The following is an 18,634-nucleotide window of genomic DNA, read 5'->3' on the forward strand; positions in this document are numbered from 1 at the left end:
GCTCTTGCAACGGTTGTATAGGGATTGAATTGCCCATCGCAATGGGCCAGACATCCCATACTCCCGCAGCACCTCCCACAGGACACCCCGAGGGACACGGTCGAATGCCTTCTCCAAGTCCACAAAACATGTAGACTGGTTGGGCAAACTCCCATGCACCCTCAAGCCGCATTGTTCCTCCTGTATCCGAGGTTCGACTAGCAGGCGAACTCTCTGTTCCAGCATCCTGGCATAGACTTTCCCAGGGAGGCTGAGGAGTGTGATCCCCCTGTAGCTGGAACACACCCTCCAGTCCCCCTTCTTAGAGATGGGGACCACCACCCCGGTCTGCCAGTCCAGGATTACTGCCACTGATCTCCACGCAACATTGTAGAGGCGTGTCAACCAGGACAGCCCTACAATGTCCAGAGCCTTCAGGAACTCAGGGCGAACCTCATCAAGACCAGGGGCTCTGCCACCAAGGAGTTGTTTAACTACCTCAGTGACCTCACCTCCGGAAATTGGCGGGTCATTCCCCTCATCCCCAGACTCTGCTTCCTCCTCGGAAGATGTGTCAGTGCGATTAAGGAGGTCCTCGAAGTATTCCTTCCGCCGCCTGACAGTTTTCTCAGTCGAAGTCAGCAGCGCTCCGCCAGCACTATACACAGTGCAGGTAGAGCACCGCTGCCTGACGGTTTGCCAGAATCTCTTCGAGGCAATCCGAAAGTCTTTTTCCATGGCCTCTCTGAACTCCTCCCACACCGAGTTTTTGCTTCAGCCACTGCCCGAGCCGCATTCCACTTGGCCTGTCGATACCTGTCAGCTGCCTCTGGAGTCCCACAGGCTAACCAAGCCCAATAGGACTCCTTCTTCAGCCTGGTGGCTCCCTTCACCTCTGGTGTCAACCATTTGGTTCAGGGATTACCACCACGGCAGGCATCAACCACCTTGCGGCCACAGCTCAATGTAGCAGCTTCAGCAATGGAGACGCTGAACATGGTCCATTCGGACTCAATGTCCCCAGTCTCCCTTAGAATGCTGTTGAAGCTCTGCCGGAGGTGTGCGTTGAAGGTCTCAGGACACCCTTACTACGTGTTTAGGTGCACCAGGTCTGTCCAGCGTCCTCCGCCGCCACCTGATCCAAGTCACCACCAGGTGGTGATCAGTTGACAGCTCAGCCTCTCTCTTTACCCGAGTGTCCAGAACATATGGTCGCAGGTCTGGTGATATGATTACAAAATCGATCATCGACCTGCGTCCTGGTGCCACGTGCACTTATGGACACTCTTATGTTTGAACAAGGTGTTTGTTATGACTAACTGTTATTTGCACTGAAGTCCAATAACAAAACACCGCTCGGGTTCAGATCAGGGAGGCCGTTTCTCCCAATCACGCCCCTATAGGTCTCGCTGTCATTACCCACGTGAGCATTGAAGTCTCCCAGTAGGACAACAGAGTCTCCAGGTGGAGCACCTTCCAGCACCCCACCCAGGGACTCTAAGAAGGCTGGGTACTCTGAACTGCCACTCGGCGCATAAGCGGCCGGGGATCAGTCCGCCAGGGCCTCCCCTCCTGTCCGCTGCCCGACACACAATGCACCCGACCCCTACGGCGCCTCCTGCGGGTGGTGGGCCTGCAGGAGTATTGGCCCATGTGCCATTTTCGGGCTGTGCCCGGCCGGGCCCCATGGACTAAGGCCCGGCCACCAGACGCTCACCCTCAGGCACCCTCCCCAGGCCTGGCTCCAGGGCAGGGCCCCGGTAACCCTATCCCAGGCAGGGTAAACTGTTCCCTCGATGTTTTCTTCATAAGGGTTTAATTACACGAATATAATTGATTTAATAATTTTTGGAAAAGTCTGGATCCTGACCTGAGAGCTTCCAGTGTACAGTGTGGACTCTTTAGTCCAACAGACAGAAGCTTAACTCCTGAATCCTGCAGGTTGTTGTTACTCAGGTCCAGCATTCTCATTGAGCTGAGAACTGAGGACAACGCTTCACAGCTTCTCTCCAAAAGGTTACAGCCAGACAGTCTGAAAAACAAAGGTATTTAGGATCAAATGAAATCAATTTAAGTGTTCAACCCAAACAAGAAAGATAAAAAGTTTAATATGCACCTAATGCATAACAAAATAACTTAAAATACATATATATTACATTTCCTCATTAAAACACAGATATGCCACATTATTTAAATGGAAACCAGTAAGGACTTGTTAGATTTAGCGATTCTAGTCTAGCACTCTGTCAGTGCATCCCAGGGTGGCTGTGGCTACAATGTAGCTTGCCATCACCAGTGTGCGAATGTGTGTGTGAAAGGGTGGATGACTGGATGTGTAAAGCGCTTTGGGGTCCTTAGGGACTAGTAAAGTGCTGTATAAATACAGGCCATTTACCATTTACCATTTTAGTTCAGTACCTGCAGGTACAGTCATATAGTACTGCTGATCACTTTCCTAGTTTTAAAATCTGTGAGTATTGTTCCTTGATACAGTTCAAAATAATCTTTTTTTTTATAATAACATACCAAACAATGCTATAGACAATCAGCTCATCTTTTATTTAAAATAAGCTGTTTAAGTATGGTTAAGGACAGCCCTCAGTCCTTGTAAAATCCACTTGCCATGACTTATGGTTTAGAGGTTAGTAAAAACTAACCATACTAAAAGAAATCTGCCTTATTATTGGAAAGCTAATTTCTTCAGAGACATTTATATATATTTTAGAACATGATTTAAAAAATCCGGCCTCGGATAAAGCGGATGAAGATGGATGGATGGATTTTAAAAATATGACAGGAAGGAGTGAAAACAAACACAAATATTGCACCAGGGCATCTGTTTGGGAAACAGTACGATAATATTTTGCTTAGTGTAGGATATAATTGCAGCCTGCAAACATTCCTTTCAATGTGAGAGAAACTAAAATGTTATGAATTATTGTATGTATGTGTTATGTCTTATACACACAAGCTGTGGGCTAGACTTCCGGGTGAGCATATGCTTGCGTGTCTGTCTGCCGCTGCTCTCCATATGTGTGTTCTCCGTGTGTAGCTCCATTTTAATTTTTCGCTAAAGTTTCAGTAAAAAGGACTAGATGTTACAGTCCCTAATAATGCATTGCTTTTGTTACGGATTCAAATATTGGGGATGGATACAAGAGGAAAAAACCACAATAACAACACTGGTCCGGCCGGGTTGAGTCAAACGATGATTTTAATGATCACGCGCGTGGGAGATGGACACCGTACGCAGACAGCATCAGATCTCAAAATTGTGGAGCATTGATCAAACTCTTATAGCCTCTAGTGGCCCCCACCTAATCATAAAAGCCTAAACATTCACATTCATTCTCTCACCCAGCGCCTAAGCTACGACCTTGGCTCCCTGTTTATCTGCTCCTGCTGAGATGGGGCAGAAAACTCCAGTATGTTCTGTTCTCTTTTAATCAGACAAATAAGGTGATGACTTTTTGAGAACAGTATTTCTTTTTAACTCAGCAGTATAATGCATCATAAAACAATATCATTCATTCACAATAAATCACCAATCTAATGTAATGCAAATCAGTTTAACAAATGCAATAGTTATCACCTTCTTCTAATTCAGGAGAATAATGCAAACTAGAACTACATAATAATTCACAATCTTTAATTAAGGGTCTAACATGGTATAAAATAATATTACAATCCCACACTCCCCCTGTTGAGCTCTTTAGAATAAAGAGCTCACCTACACCCTGCAATCCAGTGTGGCCGGGTTCATTTCTTCATACCCCTGAGGCCCTTTGTCCCCCTGTTGGGCGAACCATATGTGAGATGACCTCTGTGTTTGCCCAGTTCAGATGCAAGAAAAACTATTATTACAACAATAGCAGGTACAGATGACACTCCCCAGTTCTCCCACAGCTTTATTTTGGTGCCACCTTATACCCCTCAGACGTACTCAGACTAGAACCTTTGTCCAAGGAGCTTTTAGCCTTTCCCACACTTTCAATGAAGGAAGGCTGTTATAAGGAACGGCAGCCCAGAAACTTTCTCAGTAGCACACATCGCTATGTGCCTAAACTTTCAGTCTAATCTGCCATTTTTTCTTCCTTGGTTAGGTTTAAGGATTAGAAATCTGATCGAGATTATCATATTAAAATTAGTATTTAATTTTACCGTTTTAGCCTTAGAGCATGGCTTTTTTATTTGACCCTGGAAAACCTGGATTTTATCGTTTTTCCTGTGATCGACTCTCCTGGGGACCTGACTTACCAGCCTAACGCGAGCCCTTGCTGCCCTCTGCATGTACTACTGTTTGGCCTATCACTGCTGTCAGGGTCTTGTGTGTGGATGAGAAGAAGAGGACCCAAACGCAGGACTCACGGTGCAGGATAATGGTGTTTATCGGAAAGGATGACACAACGAGAGCAGGAGATGAATGGCTGGCTGACTGGACTGGACTGGACTGGACTGGACTGGACTGAACTGAACTGACTGAACTGAACTGAAAACAAACAACATCAATGAAAAGACAGTGAGCAAGTGGAAACTGAGGACTTAAATGCACTGATGAGGATGATAATGACAGACCGGTGAGTACACAGCTCAACTTAATCAAACTAACATCACACAGGAAAGGAACTGGCACAACAAGACAGGAAATGTGAACGAGTGAGAAATAAACTCAACATGAACAAACTGAAAATACAACCCAGGAACCCTGACAACCGCATTCAAGTATCTGTTTTCTAAAGCTGTCAATGGTGTGCACAGTGCCAGGTAGGTAATCACAGCTACTTTTCTGGCACTGGACTGTAAATCGTGGCTCAGTGGCATGCTGGCTAACGCGGTTTAACTTGGCTGTGTGATCAAATGGAGAAACTATGATTCCCCTTTTAATGTATAGAACTGTGCATATTTGCATGTACACATATATTTTTACAAAGATATATGGATGTCTCACAATGTTTTCTATAACGTTTTCATCTTATCTATTTTAATTCTTTTTATTTGTTTATATTATCCCTCTGTTCAGTACTTTGGCTGTCACTTGATGTCCTTTAAATGTGCTATATAAATAAAGTTGACTTGACTACTTACAAAGCTTTGTTAGAGGCTTTGACCAATGGGAGCAGCCTAAAAAGAGCCTCCTCTGAAGGAGAGTATTTCTTCAGGTCAAACACATCCAGATCTTTTTGTGATGACAGTAAGATGAAGAGCAGAGCTGACCACTGAGCAGGAGAAAGTTCATCTGTGGAGAGACTTCCTGATCTCAGGGACTGTTGGATTTCCTCCACTAGAGAACAATCATTCAGTTCATTTAGACAGTGGAACAGATTGATGCTTTTCTCTGCAGACAGATTCTCACTGAGCTTCTCCTTGATGTAGTTAACTGTTTTCTGATTGGTCTGTGAGCTACTTCTTGCCAGTGTAAGCAGTCCTTGTAGGAGAGTCTGATTGGTCTGCAGTGAAAGACCAAGGAGGAAGCGCAGGAACAAGTCCAGGTGTCCATTTGGACTCTGTAAGGCCTTGTCAACAGCACTCTGGTAGAAGTGTTTCTCTGCAGATTCTCTTGTTTCAGACTTCTGGGAGGTTGTTTGTTGTTCTTCCAGCAGATTGAGTCCAGAGTTGATGAAGGTCAGATGGACATGAAGAGCAGCCAGAAACTCCTGAACACTCAGATGGATGAAGCAGAACACCTTGTCCTGGTACAGTCCTCTCTCCTCTTTAAAGATCTGTGTGAACACTCCTGAGTACACTGAGGCCGCTCTGATATCGATGCCACACTCTGTCAGGTCTGATTCATAGAAGATCAGGTTTCCTTTCTGCAGCTGATCAAAAGCCAGTTTTCCCAGAGACTCAATCATCTTCCTGCTCTCTGGACTCCAGTGTGGATCTGTCTCAGCTCCTCCGTCATACTTGACCTTCTTCACTTTGGCCTGAACCACGAGGAAGTGGATGTACATCTCAGTCAGGGTCTTGGGCAGTGGTCCTCCCTCTCTGGATTTTAGCACATCCTCCAGAACTGTAGCAGTGATCCAGCAGAAGACTGGGATGTGGCACATGATGTGGAAGCTTCGTGATGTCTTGATGTGGGAGATGATCCTGCTGGCCTGATCCTCATCTCTGAATCTCTTCCTGAAGTACTGCTCCTTCTGTGGGTCAGTGAACCCTCTGACCTCTGTCACCATATCAACACAGTAAGGAGGGATCTGATTGGCCGCTGCAGGTCGTGTGGTTATCCAGAGGCGAGCAGTGGGAAGCAGTTTCCCCCTGATGAGGTTTATCAGCAGCACATCCACTGAGGTCGACTTTCTAGGGTCAGTTAGGATTGCAGTTTTGTGGAAGTCCAGAGGAAGTCGACACTCATCCAGACCATCAAAGATGAACACAACCTGGAAGTCTTCAAAGCTGCAGATTCCTGCTTCTTTGGTTTCTTTAAAGAAGTAATGAACAAGTCCCACCAAGCTGAACTTTTCCTCTTTCAGCAAATTCAGCTCTCTGAAAGTGAATGGAAATATGAACGGGATGTCCTGGTTGGCTTTGTCTTCAGCCCAGTCGAGGGTGTATTTCTGTGTTAAGACTGTTTTCCCAATACCAGCCACTCCCTTTGTCAGCACTGTTCTGATTGGTTTATCTCTTCCAGGTGAGGCTTTAAAGATGTCTTCTTGTCTGATTGTTGTTTCTGGTCTGGTTGGTTTCTTGGATGCTGTTTCAATCTGTCTGACCTCATGTTCATCATTGACCTCTGCAATCCCTTGCTCTGTGATGTAGAGCTCTGTGTAGATCTGATTCAGAAGGGTTGGGTTTCCTGCTTTAGCGATCCCCTCAAACACACACTGGAACTTCTTCTTCAAGACAGACTTGAGATTATGTTGACAAACTGCACCATAAAGTTCTAAATAAAATAAAAAATATTGGTTCATCTTTAAAAAGTCAATATGAATATTTTTTGAATACATATTTTTAGACATTAGCAAATGTTTCACTTATCCAGCAGCTTAAATCTTCATAGAAATTGTCTTACTGCTCTGGAGACGGTCAGCCAGCTCCACCTGCCTTATTGTCCTCAGGAAGTTTAGTGTGATTTTTACAAATGCCTCTCTGCTGCTCCTCCTCTGCTCATCATCCTCCCTCTGACTCTCTAAACATTCTGGGTAATCTGTAGTCAGAACCTTCTGGATCTTCTTCAGCTTGTCTTTCACAAAAGTAATGATGTTGTCCTCCAGCAGCTGAAACAGAATACTTTATGTATGACCCAATCAGACTGAAGTCATGGAGCCAAACATCAGATCCATGTTGGGCACACTGACAATCCACTGGTCTACAAAGAGCAGCATGGAGATGACTGTGAACAGAATAGATGTGAAAGTAGTTGTTGTACATGTACAGACCATAAATATAGAGTCCATGTGTGTTTGATGGTGCTGGGCAGACTGATCACTGGGAACCTCTGAACTCTCCTGGTCCAAACTGTGGAGGAATCATAAAGAATTACTTCAAGCACAGAACAGATCAAGAAGTTTTCTGCCTATCAGCCATAATAGTCCCAAGGAATCCTGAACATCCTTTTAAGGTTCCTTGTGGCACCAAGTGATCAAAGAGGGGATTGAATAGCCATTTTAGTTTTATTGTTGATTGTTGTCGGTAAGCCAAGTGGGAAAATATGTTATTCAATAAACAGTAATTCTTGTAATTATGTCTACAGTTTTGGCTTGACATTAAGAAAAGCTATTACATCAGAATTGTGTGTAGTTTAGTTTCGTATGTAAGCGAAGATAATGGAATGGCTCTAGGGCCAATTATCAGCAGTGTATAAAAGGCTGCCAATTAACATCAGAGGCTGTTGCAGGAACCCACCGCTGGGTTATTGAACATCAACAGAGAGAGAAAAAAGCTATTTTCTGTTGCGTCCCCACCTAAAATGGAAAATGAGCACAGTCAGAGGTTAAAGTGGATTCAGAAGGTGGGGGAACCTAAAATTGGTTGGTATGGCTCAATGCGGGGAAAAGAATCATAACTTGCAATAAATTCTATTGAGAGCTCCGGTAGATTTTCTTAGTGAACAGGCTGTGATCAGCTGACCTGCTGCTCTTTGTGGATGTAAACAACTGAATTCAACCAGCTGTAAGCAGATGCTTTATGAGTTGTTCTGGCTGATTTAATCCTCTACACTCACAGTACACTGTTTATCCTGTCGGTTTTCTAGATGGTTTAAACTTGGGATAAAGGTGGAATTCAGTCAATGAATCTCAGCATCATCAGCTAAAATTCATATGAATATCTGCTACACCTGATGTAAGCCAACCGTGACCTGAGATACTTGAACTCTTCCACTGGGGCAAGAACTCGTCCCTGACCTGTAGTGGGCACTCCATCCTTTTCCCTTTAAACTTCCTGTTTCCATCAAATGCAGTCCTACCTGTAACTACAACCTCTGTTCTTCCTCTCCTGTCCTGTCTGTCTTACATTTGTCCCCATCTCTAACTAAATTTAGCTTTCAATCTTGCAGACACTGCCTGGTTTAGACTCTTCAGCCTCATCTCTCTATATGTGATAACCGTTGGTGATTAATGCAGTATTATGATTCCCTTTCATGTGTTACTGTTAAGGCTAAACTACTTTGCTGTTTGAAGGAGCACAATGACATCAAACGATAGCTCCTCTGACTGTCAAATAAAAAGTAGCAAGCGCGTTTTGAAAATGTGATAGAAAGTACTGATATTAATGTAAATAATATTCCTTCTAGTCAAAGCAAAGTTAGGGTTAGTATCAGATTTGGCTGATAAAGTTTTTAAACACACTTTGTAATTAAAGAATTGGACTCAGGAGATGACCAGGTCAGCTTCTAGAAGATCTGAGATTCACACAATATTTATTGTTGAGTTTCTAGCAGAATACTTTTATGCTCCATCCAGATCATCAATGTAACAAATCATGAATATGAATAAATGTCTCACGATAACTTCATTTTTCAAGCACAGTCTGAACCACAATCTGGACCAACAGAAGTTCGCAGGCTGTTGAGCAGATCTATAAAACGTATAAAACTGATTGATCGGTGGAGACAAAATTAGCATCTTTCCTGTAGAGCTCATTTATTTTTGAGCTGTGCATGTCTGAACCTGCAGCTTTTATAACTCAGTGGATCATCAGCAGTACAAGAATGCCATCTGCTGACATAATAATATATAACATAACAGAAATGTTGAGATGGTGTTAGAATAATTTATTTTCTCCCCTGTACGAGGACATCTGGCCAGCAACACCAGCCCATAAATCCACAGAACATGCTGAGACAACAGAACAATAGACGCTGGCTGCAGAGGTAAGCTGTGATGCTGACAGATGTCAGAGTTTCACTGTGAATAGTTTTAAGGAGCTGTGGTATGTAGCAGGAGAAAATCTGACCAGGGCAGCAAACTGACGGAGCTGAGTGTGTCTGCATGATGCAGTTGTTGTTTGGCAGATAACATCTGATTCCAGCAGTTTTTCATTCAGCAAGTTTCAGGTTTATAGGAGAGCTGATCAATAAATATGATTTCTGTTTAGTTATTTTCTGTTTAGCTTCAGTTGATGCTGGGTTGTTGTGTGACAACCAGTCAGTTTAAACCCAACTCGTAAATTAAGACCTCATTGTGTGAAGTGTACTTACCTATGTTTTGCTTTAAATCCAAGAAACCATCGGAATTAGAGAGAGCTCAAGAAACTTTTTGTAAATAGTGCAGGAGAATCTGTGCAGTGTGTTTTGCATTTGGAACACTGCACTGGGAGCTGGGATTAGTGGACATCACATTTTTGGAACTGTTGGTTACAATGTTTCTGCATTTGTAAATAAATTCACTGTCCCTGCTAAGGAAGTATTTTCTGAGCAGTTTCAAAACCTCATGCGAAGAGCTTGGTTTATTAATGAAACTAGTATGTAGTTTGGTGTCAAGAACTTGTCACTATATTAACAATAGTTCACATATTTAATTAACTATATCAATGTATTAATTATGCATTTAATTAATGGGTTAATCAAATATTCATTTATATGCATTAAGATCCTATTCTAAGATGTGTTTTTCTTTCTTTTTCTTTTTAGATTTTTTTGCAATCATATATGTCATTTATTCCAAAATTTGTATTATACAGTATTCCCTTTCGATAGTGTCCAAATAAGACTATTATTTACTGTATTTAATCTAATTAATAATATCTATGGTCAATGTTTGGTGAGACTGACAGGTGGTGGGACAGACCCTCTGATCACTTCCTGTTCGCCAAAGTGGATTTTTAGTTGCTTGGAAACCAAAGACTTATTTTTAAGAGACAGTTTTAATGGGATTGAGTGATTGAATGATGTCTTTGCACTGCAGTGTATATACAACAACATCAAGCGGTTACATCAGCTCTCAAAGAGTTCAAGTTACGAATAGCTCACCTCTCTGCAACAGATGTCTGCTCGAATTTAAAATTAATGGGACGATCTGCAGACCAGCCACTGTTTAGGGACACACAGCTGGGATCAGGTTCAGGTCCAGCGGGTGTCGTATGGATCCTGTTAGAAGAAAAAAAAAAGCTGATAAAGACTTAGAATACCTTCTGTGGTGGAGGTGTGGTCCGTTCCTATAGTGAGGTCGACATGAGAGGAGTGTGCAGTCAGATGGAAAGCTGGCTGGCATGTGTGCTGAACAAGAGAATTTGATACAAGTGCACAATCAATAAAAACTGTTACACAATTGAAAGAACAGTGTATCCACGGTCCGTTGGACCTTCCTCATCCCAAAGACAAAGTGGTTTGCACACTGAGCTTGAGCAGAAGGAAATGCCAAGCTAGTGTTGGCAGTGTAAGAACATAACGCCACCCAGAGGTAAACACAGTCATTAACACTGTGCAGGACTATTGATGGGCTTACTGTGAGCAGCAGGAGTTTAAATGTACATGTTGCACATGTTTTAGAGAATAAAGGAATTCCTCGCTCAGTGACTTCCCTTGAGATCCAGTTTAGAAACCGGGAAACAAAGACAAGCAGTTGATTTAAATCAGACACCAAACTGACATCAAATAGTTTGTGTTAGTAACAGCTCACCTCTCTGCTGCAGACACAGGCTGGACTTTAAATCTAATGGCTTCATTTTTAGATGGATCACTCTTTAAGGACACACAAATGGGTGGAGGTCCAGGTTGGTCCCTGTGAGTGATGTGCAGTGATGTGAGTGCTGAGCTGTGACATGGAGAAGAGTCATGGACAGTTAGAGATGGTCATCTCACCTCTGAATGGTTTTAGAGGGAGGGACTCCCTCCTCTCTGTCCTCACACTGATCCATGCTGCTGAATTCACATCCACATCAGCTCACACACACTTTCTACCTTCACCTGCAGAGGAAACACAAATCATTCATGTGCACATCAACTGTGTGCTGTCCAAATATCAGCTGCTTCTTTCCTGCTTCATCTCAGTGTCAGCCGAGAGAATGACAAACCCACTATGTGTCAACATTTGATGGATGATGACACAGAAATGTGAAATGATATTGACCCAAATCTGTCCTGATGATAATGAGAAGCTCTGATGAGTTTTGACTGTCTGAGAAGTTACTAGGATGTTGAAACACTGGGACTCAGCCCAGTCCTGACATCTTTGCTATTTTCACTTGATAACAGCAGCTGTTTAAAGTTAATGAGTGTATTTAACAGTAAAGTGAATGTGAACGTGAGACACTGTGTGCTCACAGCTAAAGGCTGCAGTGAGCTGTGTTAAAGCGTCTTTCACACAATGATCCTTTAATAAACACTCAGAGCTCCATGTTGATGAAGCAGTCATGGGTGAGGTTTTCTGCTGACATGTTGACACTGTGACTTCAGCTTTTACAGGCTTCCTGTTTCATATTACACTTCCTCCTCACAGTCGGCCTTATTTCACAGCTGCAACTAAATTTCCTGAAGAAAATCCAAAGACAGCTGAACGTTAAGGCATCACTTCCTGTCATGTCATGTTTAAGTTACAGCTAGAATAAATCATAATTTACAAAGTCTGCTGCTTTTTCTGTAACCATCTGACCATTAACTAACTCTGCTGCTCTCATTCACAAAGCGCTCAAATAGATTTTTAACTTGTGTCTTTCAGAGCTCTTAGCATTAGGATGCTGTCTGGCTACCTTAGCGTTCAAGCTCTGGCAGGTGTCTCGTTTGTAAATATTAATCACAGTGATGGTAAAGGCTAACTCACAAAGTACAAACTATAAGTACAAACAAAGTACAAATTATACATATGTACACAAACACGAACGTAGCTCAAAACGGCGGACACACTCGGCCTCGTTGGTCCAGCTGTGAGTCCGTTACCGTGAACTAGTGATGGGACGTTCTGTATCGAGGCTTCGGAGCGTGTGTCGAGTAATGGAGGGGGCGTTTCCGCGAAGCGCGTATCGAGGCTTGCTTCATTTATGGGAGGAGCTGAAAATGATGACGTCCGAAGCCTCGCTGCCCGGCTGTACCACGTGACTGGTTCATGAAGTGGTTCGAACTTTGCCGCGAGATATGACAGCGATATAAACCCTCAGACTTCATTCAAAATGTGGGTGTTTGATGGAGAGTTGCGGTTAGAGAGAGTTTGGAGACCGTTTGGAGAGAGTTTGAGACAGTTTGGAGAGAGTTAGAGACAGTTTGGATAGAGTTTGGAGGTTTATGAGAGTGAGGAGAGAAAGTCAGGAGAGAATGGAGCCAGCTAAGAAGAGGAGGATGTCCTCCCCTGTGTGGGAACATTTTGATTTTATTCCTCCCAACAAGGTATGTAAATTTCTACAGAAGATGTATTTTCATGATACTGATGGTGCAATACAATTTATGTTGAGCTGTCTTGACTTTTGTACAAGGTGAAGTGTTTGCTATGTGCCAGGGAGCTGGGATATAACAACAACACCTCATCCATGCTTAGGCACTGCAGAGCTTTGCATGAGAATAAGAGGAACACCGATTGTGGAGCAAGACCAGGTGAGCCATCAAATGCAATGATAATATAGGATGCAGTAATGTTACTAAATGATATAACAATATTATACAACTGTTATAAGTTACGTGTGTGATATTTATATCTGTGCTTTGTCTTTCCTCAGGAGAACAATCTCAAATAGATGAAGACCTGGTCAGCATGGTGATTGAGGACTCCCAGCCATTTAGCATTGTGGAGGACAAAGGATTCAAAAGATTTGTTAAATCATTAAATCCTAGCTATGTTCTCCCCACTAAAAAGGTCATAAAAGCAGTGAAAATTTAGTTTTTACAGAATAAAATGTGAACAGGCAGGACTGTGTAGCTGTCCATACCTCAACGTTACAAAAGCACAACCACTGTCCACACCCCAACCACACCTCACCTCACAGTAAATGATCATTTCCATTTCAAGCATTTCCAAATAATCATTTCCCATACTGCCACTATAAATATACACAGTATACTGCCATCACTACAATATAGATGTTTTACACACTCCTTTTGTTGTTGACATTTACAGGCTGTGTGCAAAATGCCACACTCTTCAAATTCATGCCAGCTATTATTTTTACGTCCAGTAGGTGTCCTGCTAGAGCACATGAAGCTTCATGAAGCTTCGCGTTGGGGTGAACCAATTGGATGAAAAGCTTCAGTGCTTCATGGGGCTTCATCTGCCCATCACTACCGTGAACTATGGAGCGGCAGATTTGTGCTGTTTGTGCAGGAACTAAGCTGCACACAGCTGATGTTAGCCAGGAAAACATTACAAACTGGAGAGAACGGAAATAAAACATGAGCAGAACAAACAGTAAAGTTCATAAAGATAAACTATTAAAGAAGGAAATAAAGCAAACTTACAGTTTCTTCAAACACACACCAACAACAAGCTCCACTCCACACCTGGACACTAAACACAGACACACAGGTGAGCTGCTTCCTGGAAGGAGGCGGGACTCTAACTGAGGCATGGCAGGTGGGAGGGGCAAGGAGGCAGATTTTCACAGTAAGAGCTCTTTGTTTTTCAATGAACTTAATTTCACACTGATAATTTGTGGTTGTGTAACTTTATGTGGTCAGATTGGACTTAAATCTATCACAATCAGGAATTTAGAGGATTCAGAAAAATGTTGATGGAAGACGTTCTCACTGTGGATTACAGTTAGTGATGTGCGGATCGATCCTGAAATATCGATTCCTCCGATACCAGTCATTTATGTTCTAGAATCGATTCTCACATTAAAATATCGATATTTTAATAACTTAGGATAAATTTGTAGTTTATAGTTAACAGGATTACAGTGGAAAGACACTATATCGTTCGGATTGTCTACATTGGAAGGAACTACTTACTCTTCCGCCTTTCATAGTCATGTGCGAAATACGGCTGTATAAATGTGTCCCTTGGCGTGCGCACTCACAACACTGGCTGAGCGTAATGGTAGTTATGTGCGGACGTATTTTACATCCACAAACAGCCAAGACGTGGTTTGCGATACATGTGGCAAGAAAGTGAGGTGTTGTGGCAACACCACTAACTTTGTCAAACACATCAGAGTAAATCATATCACAGAATATGACAAGTGTATGTTGAGGCGAACTGAAGAGGAGGAGTGGACAGGGACAAGTGCTGCTAGCGCGAGACAGACGTCTCTCACGGAGTCCTTTAGTGTTGCAGGCATGCAAGGTGTTCAAATAGCCACAACTTCAGTTTTTTTTAAAATTCCTGTACGATGAATTCTGCATTATTAAGTGATAAGAACAAGTAATCTGATGTCCTGTAATCATTATGACGCTATAATTTGAGATATAATAAAAGATTAAAGTTTTTGTACAAAGTATCGGTATCGGATCAGTATCGTCGATACCGCCCTGAATTTTACTTGGTATTCGATCGGAAAGGAAATTAGTGGTATCGCCCATCACTAATTAAAGTCCTGATTTTCAAGTGTCATTAACTACATGGATCCAAATGGAAAAATCCAGGCTCAAATTAACATAAAAGTACAGTTACAACTTAATGAACTGTAAGTGAGTTCTGTTCTAAACTTCACATTTGACAGTCTGAACATTTAAATAATTTTACTGCTGTAAATGCATAATATATTATAGTATATTACATTATATAAATGTTCCACTGACTGCAGCAATAAATAATAAACCAAAGGCTTCGTAGTCTGTGGGCCCACTGTGGGTCCTGAATGACTTCCATGAAAAAACCTTTTAAGTGAGTCCTCTTGTCTCACAAGTCTGAGCTCCTCACTGAAATTCAGCTTCAAACCAACCAAGTCCAAACCTGCTGCACAGAGAGACAGGTGAGCTGCTACCTGGAAGGTGTCAGGGCTCCACCTCTGATTGAGAAAGAAGGTGGATTTTCACAATAAGAGCACGTGTTCCAGGAGGACTGATGTATTTTGAGCTGTAGAATAAGGAGATGGACTGATGTTATCTGACACAACCTCTGTCTGCAGAAAATGAGTCGATGAATAAACTGCAGGTGATGGTTTCCACACATCAGACTGAATTTGTTTCAGCTCACAGCTCCAACATTACAACTATTTTAAATTCAAACACTTTCATCAGCCTGAATATCAAACATCATAACTTACAAATAGTCTGCTGACTGCTCCTGTAGATGGAGGACAAATGTTTATTACAGCTACAGCTGTGGAGGAGATGTGAGCATTAGTGTTTCCTCTGAAGAAGAAACTCTTCAGCTTCTTAAAGTCAACTCCACATCCCCAATTTCCTCTTTTAAAGATGAAGATGGTTTGTGAAGAACTTTGATGTTTCTAAAATTTAGGAAATGTCACAACTCTATGTTATTGTTTGGCTTTTTCAGTGTTTTATTTGTTTGTGAGTAAATCGGTTTGACTGAGATTAAAGTTATTAGATTAGATTAAATTAAATTTTACTTTATTAATCCATCGGGAGGGTTCCTCCGGGGTTTTCACACAGCTGAATAAACGTCAAACAGAAAACTCATTAAACAAAGTGTGAGACGGTCGAGAGTTTGCTCCAGCGCGGGGTTATATTTTAGATACCAAGGAGCAGACGGCCGAGTTTCACTCCACCGAGGGAGCTCGTGACGTACTACCCGGCTTTCTTTAGACCACAAAGGCCTGGTCCTCAGGTGGAAGCAGCCTCTGAATTTGGACACCCCCGCTGTTTCTGGGTGACATTTAACGTATTTTATCCGATAAATAAACACTGTAAAATGTATTTATCACCCCCAACAGCCCTTTTGAATGTCTCCCTAATTCTGAGGTCTCAAGGTTGGCAAGTATGGCACTTCACTTTTTTGCCACATGTATCACAAACTACGTCTCAGTTGTTTGTGGAGGTAAAATACATCCGCACAATTACGCTCAGCCAGTGTTGTGAGTGCGCACACCAAAGGGGCTGCGAGACATTTATACAGCCATGTTTCGCAAATGACTATGAAAGGCGGAAGAGGAAATAGTTCCTTTGAATGTAGACAATCTGAATTTTATAATTTCTTTCCACTGTGTTCCTGTTAATGATAAACTACAAATTTACCCTAAATTACTAAACTATCAATATTTTAATATGAGAATCAATTCTACAACATAAATGATTGGTATCAGAGGAATCGATATTTCAGGATCGATCCCCACATCACTACTCGCAGTAGCACAGGAACAGAGCAGGAGGGAAAGAGAGAGAAAGAGAGCCAGGGACAACAACATCACATTAGAAAGGTATAGTAATTAGGCACTGTTTTGGATGTTCAGTTAACGCTAGAAATGTGCTTTGGAATTTGTACGTGCTTTTTGGAGTTTGTACGTGCTTCGTCACTAGGGGCCACCGCATATATTTATATATAAACATATATGAATAAAACCACTTTTTTTTTACATTAGTAATTCCTTTTGTGCATAATTTTATATTATTGTTAATAATAAATTAATTAAGCAACAAAACAACCTGAAGAGCCGGTTCAGAGCTGAAAGAGCCGGGTCTTTTTAGTGAGCCGAGCCGAAAGAGCCGATTCTCTAAAAAGAGCCGGAAATCCCATCACTACAGAGGACCCCTTTCCACTTCCCACATTTCTAAATGTGACAAGCTCTCATAAGTTTTCCGAGTTTAGTTTGTTGATGCTGCTGCCGTCACAGCCGTGATGTGACAGCTCCATTTCTTTTGATTTTGATGAGGATTATTTTCTACCATGGCGCACGTTTTTCCATTCAATTGGAGGCTTGAGGTGACAACAAGCAGACCAGAAACGAGCCAGCTCCATATACAACTCACGTTGCCTGTCTGACAGCAGTGTAGTAGTTGAGGAAGGCTGAGGTTCATGCTCAGCCGGCGCTCCTCTATGAGAGTCCCCAGTTCAGAGGAAGCTCAGAGGTGTTTCTCCACTTTAAAGAGAAGCAGATGTTCCTGTGAGATGCAGGACAGGAATATCTGAACGCCATGCTTCCATTAAGAGGAGCCCCTGCTTCATACCTCCTTACACCTTTACTTTCTCCTCTTTCCTTTACTCCTTCATCGTCTTCTCAGTCCTCCCATTCTCCCTTTTACTTCCTATTCTCTCCTTTCCTCCCTCCATCTCACCAACTCATTTTCCTTGGTTGTCTCCTTCTTTTACTTCTTTCCTTCCATCAGTCCCTTGTCCCCACCTTCTTTGTCCTTCTCTCCTTCCTCAGAGTCTTAGTCTTAAAACATGAGTGCTTAGCTGCAGGGAAATGCTGAAAAAGCTCAAAGCTTTCATTGTATCCCTCTGATTTCACAGCAGTGTTCTGGGACTGAGGGTTTTTGTGTCAGAAGGAGAGTGAAGCTGACAGTAGAGACACTGCAAAAGGAAACAACAGCTGGCTGGGCAGTATTGTGAAACCAGAGCAGTGCATACTCTGTGTTACAGTAATAAATAATTAGGCAGCAGTCTAGAAACACTGTGTTCATTGTGTGTTAGTTTGTGTTTCCCTAGTAATGGCAAGATAAAGTTTCATCAGGGTTTGAAGCCTTTCAGCTAACTGCCTCAAGGAGGTTCAAATGTTGAGGGCTTCATGTGTACACAAACCCCCCTGCTGGTAAAAAAAAAAAACCCAAATAGGCAGAGTTATTATAGGTCATGTTAAGTGCACTATATGTGTTTGTTTTTACCAGTGTGTGCATGGCAGCAAAAACAAGAACTACATTCACCTTAATACATGTGTTTGTTTCACTGTGTTGTATCCTCCATCCCGTTTTGGCGTTTTGGCGCACAGACTTAACAATGTGGTGTATGCTGTACAGTGTAGTGAAGAATGCCCAGACCTCTACATTGGAGAGACCAAACAGCCACTTCACAAGCGCATGGCACAACATAGAAGAGCCACCTCCACAGGACAAGACTCAGCAGTCCATCTGCATCTTAAGGATAAAGGACACTCTTTCGAGGATGCCAATGTTCACATTTTGGACAGAGAGGACAGATGGTTTGAAAGAGGAGTGAAAGAAGCATCTATGTCCACTGTGAGCGACCATCTTTGAACAGAGGCGGGGGTTTACGACACCAACTCTCTGCCATCTATAATCCAGTTTTGAGATCCCTTCCCAGACGCCTTAACGCTCACTCACATCCTGGGCCATCTGACCTCAGGAATTCGCATGATAAGGTGGGGCCAGGTTTCACAATGAACTCACCCGAAACTCTGGCTGATTGGGACCCACACCCAGTTTCACACCTTG

The 18,634-nt window shown here is 42.6% G+C and overlaps 1 protein-coding gene and 1 long non-coding RNA gene across 3 annotated transcripts in view; one reads left to right on the forward strand and one right to left on the reverse strand.

The window, feature by feature from the left end:
- LOC113009950 (NACHT, LRR and PYD domains-containing protein 12-like) overlaps positions 1–13,899 on the reverse strand; it is a 47,105-nt gene extending 33,206 nt beyond the window's left edge. For both annotated transcript variants that reach the window (XM_080299402.1, XM_080299401.1), the window contains exons 1-8: positions 13,802–13,899; positions 11,222–11,326; positions 11,040–11,141; positions 10,391–10,507; positions 7,359–7,437; positions 6,992–7,196; positions 5,065–6,862; positions 1,850–2,011 (exon numbers count right to left, since the gene is read on the reverse strand). In XM_080299402.1, the coding sequence (XP_080155528.1) occupies positions 1,850–2,011; positions 5,065–6,862; positions 6,992–7,196; positions 7,359–7,437; positions 10,391–10,507; positions 11,040–11,141; positions 11,222–11,277 (2,519 nt within the window). In that variant the 5' untranslated portion in view covers positions 11,278–11,326; positions 13,802–13,899. The remainder of the gene's footprint in view (positions 1–1,849; positions 2,012–5,064; positions 6,863–6,991; positions 7,197–7,358; positions 7,438–10,390; positions 10,508–11,039; positions 11,142–11,221; positions 11,327–13,801) is intronic.
- Positions 12,610–13,254, forward strand: LOC145425957 (uncharacterized). Its single transcript, XR_013906726.1, has 2 exons — positions 12,610–12,943; positions 13,066–13,254. It is a non-coding gene; the product is annotated as an uncharacterized LOC145425957 (long non-coding RNA).
- Positions 13,900–18,634: the final 4,735 nt, after the last annotated feature.

Source organism: Astatotilapia calliptera, chromosome 3 (genome assembly GCF_964374335.1).
Source record: "Astatotilapia calliptera chromosome 3, fAstCal68.1, whole genome shotgun sequence".
NCBI classification, from domain to species: Eukaryota; Metazoa; Chordata; class Actinopteri; order Cichliformes; family Cichlidae; genus Astatotilapia; species Astatotilapia calliptera.